General features: G+C 37.5%; 1 protein-coding gene across 1 annotated transcript; it reads left to right on the forward strand.

Annotated features, from left to right (window-relative positions):
- The first annotated feature begins 671 nt into the window (after positions 1 to 671).
- On the forward strand, positions 672 to 8,037 carry LOC139167960 (endothelial protein C receptor-like). Its single transcript, XM_070753143.1, has 4 exons — positions 672 to 1,012; positions 3,260 to 3,511; positions 5,491 to 5,760; positions 6,460 to 8,037. Exons 1-4 carry the CDS (start codon positions 952 to 954, stop codon positions 6,570 to 6,572), a joined length of 696 nt encoding a protein of 231 aa, XP_070609244.1. The 5' UTR covers positions 672 to 951; the 3' UTR covers positions 6,573 to 8,037.
- The last annotated feature ends 48 nt before the right edge of the window (positions 8,038 to 8,085 follow it).

Raw genomic sequence — 8,085 nt, forward strand, 5'->3', positions numbered from 1 at the left:
AACTCTTCTGTTTGTCTAAAGTAAAAAAGTTAATTAGACATTCTTTTGTTTAGTTAGCAAGCACACCTCAATATGATTTGTCTGTATATTATGTGTCATACATTAACTATTTAACATTGTAATTGAATTAGTAAAAGTTAACCGTTTATATTTGTATACACAAGAAATTTGTTATTAAAAAAATAAACACGTCCAGAAAGACGAGAGCTTCCAAGCAGGGGCAGCTCTGCTCAGAGATTTCTTCCTAACTTAGACAAGCTTTGCTCAAGAAATCATGTTTCTTCATCTATGATTCCCAAATGTATACACAGCAGAAATGAATGTTGCCTGGGTTGTATTTGTCTGAATTAGATATTGGACCTAAGACGTTCTACAGTATATTTCTCTTCAAGGCTGCAGTCTTGGAATATCTCTTTTGGGGTAGTGTGCAATAAAATATCTTTATATATCTAATCTCAAAACTTGAAATTCCAAATGGCACTACGATCCATGTTATGCTGTCTGCAGATGCATTCTTTCTGTCCTTTGTGAATATTATTTTTGCTGATATTTTGATTGGACCTTTTTTTCATGTTTTCTTTGCCTTCTTTCTCAGTCTCTGTTTCAAATACTATACTTGGCAAAAACAGAGTCATGCTTGGCATTTTAAAAGCCTTTTTCCAGCTACAGGCTGCACAGCTGTGGGAGAAACAGAAGGAGGCGGATCTGGTAGGAAAAAAGTTCCTTTGCTGGATGTGAGGAAATAGGAAGATGAAAACATGCTCCACCCGCCTTTTCCCAGATAGCCGTACCCTCGGTCTTCCAGCCCAGCACTGGCAAATGAATCTTCCTCCTTTCTGGTGGTGCTTGGCTTGATGTATAAAAGGCTGGAGGTTTCCTTTCCAGAGATCTTACTTCACTAACAACACTGAAGTGTTCCTGGCTTTGCAAATAAGTGACTCCTGACTGGGAATGTTTCTCCTGCAAATTCTTCTCCATTCTTGGGCTCTTTATCACTGGGCATATGGTGAAGGTAAGTTTTGAAAAACATGCTGGCTTGATTTAAAACTGGAAGTAGTGAGCATGCTGTGTTATTTGACTAGATTTTTGAGTAAGGAGCAGGAAGGGTGAATATAAAGCTGGCTAAACACTATGAATGTGAGTTATGAAAAGTAGCAGAATAAATGCATGAGGCTTTTAACATTGTGATTTTGGCTGCAAAAGATTAACATGCTTATCCATGGATCTTTCTCTTTCTTAGTCATACTGCTTATTTTCACGGATCTAATTCATATACCTGATGGCGGATCATCTATAGTACCAGGTTACAGAATAGTCTCCTTAAAATTATTTGCCTGGGGCTAATCCTACTATTGTTTAGGTAGAAAATAAATACTTTTTAAAATTTATGTTGAGTTTTAAAAATATTTAACTAATTCAGTAATCCTAAATATTATTTGCTGGAGAATATATCCTGCTAAAATTTGTGGAAGTGACTTCTAAGTACATGTGTGCAGAAATAGAGTGGATAGGATTGAAACTTTATCTCCCTATTTGTTTTATGTTGCATGAAGTCAATAAAAATATTTTAATGACATTCTGAAATTTACAAAGAATCTGTTTTGAACTTCCAGTCATGATTTGAAAATTAGTGCTTGACCGAAACAACTATATTGCAATCATGTAAACATCTATTTAAAGAAAAAATCCTGTTATCTTCTAAGAGTACCGGTGATAGATCCAGAAATATTAATTGGAACAGATTAGTAATAATTTTCAGCCTACTGCATAGAATGAATTTAGGACTATTTCTTTTGGAGTAGTCAGGACCAATTTGTGCAAATGATTAACTAAAGAGATTCTCTAGAGGTGGAATATTGTGTAATAGTTACCATGTTCTAAAGAGTAACCATTTTTAAAAATAAGGAAAGATTCTATATGATAAGACTACTATCCAGTTTTTAATGGAGCCTGAAAAACTCTAGGGAACCTGTCTTATTTAAGCTTGGAGCTTCTTCTCATGTACAGGCACCTGCCCCCATGCATTCCAAACACACCCATATTCCACAGTTTTTTAGGAGTACTGTAGTGACTCAATCTTGAATCTATTTTATTATTGGCAACACGCCTTGCAAAAAGTTTCTCTCCTCGCAATATATGATGAGCCAATTGCTTTCCTTTGTCTTATCTTCACTCTCAATCTTGCATATTTTAAGACACAGCTTAAATAACAACCAGTGAAGGGCTACCAACCTTTTTACTACCACACTGTGGGCATGGCTTATGCAGGACGCCCTGCATTATCTTTCAATATCTTCCAATGCAAATTGGGTGCTCTGGGGTGGGGTTCCATTTTTGCTACCCCACTGCGCCCCCCCCCTTGTCCGGGCAGTAGCCCACCACTGATAACAACCATAATGCAAATCAGCTTCATGTTGCTTTTTTAAATAAAAAAAATAGTTCCAAAATCAAGAAGGAAAGCCATCTTTCCGCAATTGCATCCTTGCATTGCTTACCATGGAACTTTGGTTTTCCCAGGATATTAAGCATAGCTCCACCCATCAAAAAGTATCCCCTACATACATTGGTAAGATAAAAATAAATTTTAAATAAGGTGAACTAGAGCAGTGTTCCCCAACCTTGGCAACTTGAAGATATCTGGACTTCAACTCCCAGAATTCCCCATCCAGCGAATGCTGGCTGGGGAATTCTGGGAGTTGAAGTCCAAATATCTTCAATTTGCCAAAGTTGGGAAACACTGAACTAGAGAACTTGACAGATCATCAAGAAAATGATTTGGCCATAACTGATCCTGGTGGATGGTGGATCATCTCAGAAGTGATGGCTTATTCTCCCTTTTAGCCACAATTTTTGCACTAGAGGGAGAAGGTTGAGGCCACCCTAAACAATGGTGCCTGTCAGTCTGGATCATAGTGCTTTGGCAGTCATCCAATGCCACAGTCAGTGCTAAGAAAAACATACTTTCAATGGGGAAATCAGGCAGGCAACCCCCCCTTCCTGAATGTGCAATACTTCCTGTACTAATCCCTCTGCTTTATTAAAGTTAAGGCCACAGGATGCCTTTGAACAAAGGGAGAGAAAAAAGAGTGAGAAAAAAATATCCGCCAAGCTAATTTCCTTTCCTTTTTTTAAGGGGAGGGAAGGCTAGGTTTGAGCAAACTCCTGCCATTCTTCACCTGTTTAACCAGAAGTAGTGGGCTGGGAAGGAGGGACTTAAACTATTGCTTCCACTGGCTTGATTATCTCATTTTCCCCCCAGAAACTCATACCTTCATCATGACATTGACTGCCAACTTTTCAAAAGGCCACTCTGCCAAATTTGCAGGCAGTGCCTCCCTAGATGGGATACTGACCCATAGCTTGGAGGGCCATACTGAAAAACTGAACGTGAGCCAGCTGTTGCCATTAGAGGCATACAACCTCTGGGAAGAGAGAGAAAGCGATTTGCACAAATACCTGCAGAGCTTCCAGGGAATGGCTATGGTAGTCTCAAAGGAAAATATCATATCCTGTAAGTAATGAAGGAGGTTTTAAGGTGGCAGTAGTTGGGAGTACATGTTAAGGCAACAGGCCTTTTGCCAAGAAAAATTGTATTTCTGAGCACCAACATTTATGATGGATTGAAAAAAAGATTATATCATTTTCACTATTTTGAGTTGGGAAATGTAACGTCATTTCTAAAAGCAATTTCAAAAGCAAAGCCTTACTTCCCAGTAACAAAAAATAATGAAAGAATTGAAAAATTCCAGCCTTACAAGTGATGTTACCACATCTATTATGTATTGTACTCTTTCTTTCTGCTAAAATGGAATTGCTCACATTTGCTAATTAATACCTGAAAGGGTTTGTCTTCTGCTAAGACAAAATGGAATTATTTAATCAGAGATATGGAATTGATAAACAACATGTTTGTGATCATTAGATAGCCATGCTGTGTCCAACAGGAGCTAATATGGGTTAGTTGCAAATAAAACATGACAGGCTGATATTGTTTCTTTTGTTAGTTACTATGTTACATGAAGGGAATACTTCAGCAATTCTGCATTTGGAACTCATCAAAGACTTTTGAGAGTTTTCTCCATAAATTGGTAAAATAGGGCCTACTTATGCTACAGTTAGATGAACTTTGGAGAGTACTAGTTATGGCTGTATATCAGCTCAAGGGAAGTCTCGGTGGTGTAATGGTTAGAGTGCAGTACTGCAAGCAACTTCTGCTGATCACCGGCTGCCAGCAGTTTGGCAGATCGAATCTCAGTAGGCTCAAGGTTGACTCAGCCTTCCATCCTTCCAAGGTCGGTAAAATGAGGACCTAGATTGTTGGGGGCAATATGCTTACTCTCTGTAAACCGCTTAGAGAGGGCTGTAAAGCACTGTAAAGCAGTACATAAGTCTAAATGCTATTGCTATTGCTATGTCAGGAGTGTAGAATCAAAGAGCTTGGTCCATGTTCCTATACTGTTCAACATTTTATTAAAGGGCGTTGAGAGGACCTGGGAGTTGAGAGGACACTTACAAAATTTGCAGTACTAAGAACTATGGCCAATATTTCATGGGGGACGGAAGATTCAGACAACTTGAATTTGAAATAAACAAAATGCAATTTAATAGAACATAATATTCCACATCTGTAGGGGAAAAAAAGACAAAAGTATAACAAGGGGGATATTGGTTGGCAGTAGCCTATATAAAAAAGATCTGGGCTATGGTCAAGCTCTTTGAATACTTTGGACCCCTAAAGGTCAAAAAAAGCAGCAACAAATTGGAGCAGGTTCAGGGTATAATTTCCAAGAGGTTAAAGAGTCTGGAAGCCAAGCCAGGTAAACAATGATTACAGGATTTAAGTATGTTTGGCTTACCAAAGGAGGATATGACCATCTTTAAAAAACTGAAGGACAAGTGGATGTATTCTCTGATGTTCTACAGGGTAGGATCAGGCCCAGTGAATTAAAATTCTAAGGAAGTAATTTAGGCTAGCAATCCTGATTTTTCTAAAATGTGAGCCAGAGAAACAAGTTGCCACAATTCTCTTTTGCTGAAGGTCAAATAGAAACTGGTCATCTGACAGAAATGGTCTAATAAGAGACCACAGTAAGGGAGGTGATTGACTAAATAATTTGTAAAGTTCCTCCCAACACTATGATTCAGAGTGGTGGCAGCAAAAATAAGGAGTTAATAGATGTTAACAAAATAAGAGTCCTTTAAAAGGGAAGTAAAATAAAAGATTGGAAGCCTCTTTTGTAACTCCTGTCTCCTTTGTATTTATTTCACTTATTTTGTTTTTACTTTTGGGGGAATTGGTAATTTTTACTTTAAAAAGATATAGATTCTATTGAAGTTATGATAAATCAAGTAGTTGGAAACATGCATGTTGTACAATAATAATTGCAAGCCTCAGTTTGAGTGCTTCCTTTTGCTATTATGCTCCATTACTTTGTGTGTGATATTCAAATAAATATTTACTATATATATTTATGGATATTTTGATTGCAGATCCCGTATTCATATATTGCACAAAGGGGTGTGAAGTGTCTGAAAATGGCACTAGAAGCTTCTTCAAGATTTTGCTGAATGGAAGTGATTTCCTGAAATTTCACACAAAGAGTAATAACTGGGAAAGTTTATCTAAAACTTGGGTGGCCAATTACACCAGTAAGAAGCTGAATGAATTCCCAGAGACAACTACAAATCTACAGTTCTTCTTACAAGAAACATGTGCCAACTTTGTAAAGATGCATACTAACAACAAAGAAGCTATTACTGGTATGTAAGACAATTGATACTGGTAGTTGTAAAGAAGCCCTTGGCTAGACAGATATCCTGACAAATTATCCTGGCTCAGGCAATTTTTCTTATTCACTAATTCTCAGAGGAAAGGATATTTTTAAAAAGTAGCATTGTCATTTCAGCTACACTGCAAAGCAAAATTCTGCAGTATTTTGCTTTTCTTCAATAGAAAGTAATAACCTTAGAAATGAGTAATGAAACAGGAAAATAAAATACATGATCATCAGGAAGGGCATCCAGGCAGTATCCAGTTGCCCTGACTCTAGCTCAAATAGGGACTATGTGTGTGCTTGTGCGTGTGTGTAAAAAGGGAGTATTTCATAAGATGATGTGAAGATGGGCAGAACAGGATCTATAATCCCATCACCTAGTACGAACTATTGCATAAAATAAATATTGCACGTGTGGTTGCTTGCTTGCTTGTCTTCCAGGGTACAGTTCTAGCTTGGGGAAAAAAAATCTATGTCTGTACATAAATCATCACTAGACGCTTCCTTTTAGCATTTTCCTTCCTGCAAGACTAGACATGGTATGTGAAATGACAGCTGTGTTGGCAGCCATTTTAACACATTGTAACCCCCCCGTCTCCCACTCCATCATCCACCCCACCCATCACCAGCCCCCAAAACCCAGCCTAGAGCAGGCCTAAATTTTCTATTTTTTTTCTTTTTGCAGGGCGACATGAAGGACCATCACACACTCCGCTGGTGATAGGCATCAGTATCGGTGCTCTTGCTCTAATGGGATTAGCTGTTTGCCTGTTCTTGTGCACAGGAGGGAAGAGATAGCAGAAGCATTGACGCACAAATGAACTATCATTTTTTTTTCTTTCTCAATGGAGCCAATAGGAACAGAAACATGCAGGACTCATAAATGTGTGGGGAAACAGACTGCCACAATGGGAAAATATAGGCATCTTGTATCTTATCTGAACAAATGATTGCCTTTCCTCCTTTAAAGAAACTTCAGCCGGCGTAGGTGGTTTTGGACTAAGACGCCCAGGATCAAGTTCCCACCTAACCACATAGTTCATTCATCACCTTGACTCAAGTCACTTTCAATCCAACTCAACCCAATATGCCAGTTTTTGTACAGCATTGTATTTTATCATGTGGAGAGCACCAGGTTAGACACCAGGAGACTACGTTCTAGTTCTGCCTTAGACATGAAAGCCAGCTGGGTAATCACTCTTTCTCAGCCACAATGCTGAGTTCTGGGCACAAGCCTGTCAATCAATACATCAATACTTGATCTAGAAAAAAGGAGCCGTTCTTTTGTAGGAAAATTTTTTTGGGTAGAAAGCAGCATTTTTTAAAAATCATGCTGTGTCAGTATATACCTGTTTATTTTCATATTGTGCTCATTTTTTTTTATTGTGACCCTGTTGTACTTTGTTACGTTCTGTCATCAATGTTTTAATTTGCACTGTACTATGCCCCTTTTGGGGAGGTATTTAATAATTGGATTTGCATGTTCCTTTATTCCTTTAACCATCAAGCAAATACAATATAAAAATCTAGAATGCCCCAATTTCTTTTTTCTTTCTATGTTCATCTTTGAAGGATCCTGATACAATTATAGTTGTATGAAAATTTTTAGGCATCCCTGATTAGATCACACTACAGTTTTAACAAACAAAATACACTGATGGTAATATGATACACTTCAGTTGGGTGACTCTTTCTATACTTTCCTCCATTTCTGGGGTTCCAAAGACAATTTATGATGATAAATCCAGCGATGTGAGAACTCTTATGAGCCTTTAAAAGCATTCGGAATTAGCAACTGTATGTTTTAAATTTAATTGGGTCAAGCTAGAAATAATGCTTCTCTCAAGAGATTTTTATAAAATGTCTCTAGAATTTTACTAAAAATTAGGATTCCATTATTTTTTCTGGATCCTTAGGATTACAGTGCTTACCGAGAAACCATGAAATAACTCCATGCATTTTATCCTCAGAACACTGTACAGGCATATAACAATTGTGAAACTGTTCCCTGTTCATAATTTCTAAGTGCTCTAAAGATTCTCCAAAAATGATCAGGTAATTAAGGATCTTATTAGCTGCCCACCAAAGTTTAGACCTGGACTTTCAGTTATGAGCTGCCATTATCATATATTTAAATATTGCTATGTATTTTTTAAAAAAAGCATTTGACCTGTCTTTAAGTTTCCTTTCATTTGTAGAACTTATAGTTCATAAACAAAAGCAAGAATGGCTGGATGCTATTTTATAAAGTTATTTCAATCTATGCACAGTGTGGCTATTTATTTCACTGCTGGCCTTTTTTTAGTTCTCT

This window comes from Erythrolamprus reginae, chromosome 5, assembly GCF_031021105.1.
Source record: "Erythrolamprus reginae isolate rEryReg1 chromosome 5, rEryReg1.hap1, whole genome shotgun sequence".
NCBI lineage: Eukaryota > Metazoa > Chordata > Lepidosauria > Squamata > Dipsadidae > Erythrolamprus > Erythrolamprus reginae.

Bases quoted from the DNA above. Each gene is read 5' to 3' on its own strand.
- LOC139167960 (XM_070753143.1), top strand. From the start codon at position 952: ATGTTTCTCCTGCAAATTCTTCTCCATTCTTGGGCTCTTTATCACTGG. The intron at 1,013-3,259 runs GTAAGTTTTGAA...TTTTCCCCCCAG, and splicing joins TCACTGGGCATATGGTGAAG to AAACTCATACCTTCATCATG. The intron at 5,761-6,459 runs GTATGTAAGACA...TTCTTTTTGCAG, and splicing joins CAACAAAGAAGCTATTACTG to GGCGACATGAAGGACCATCA.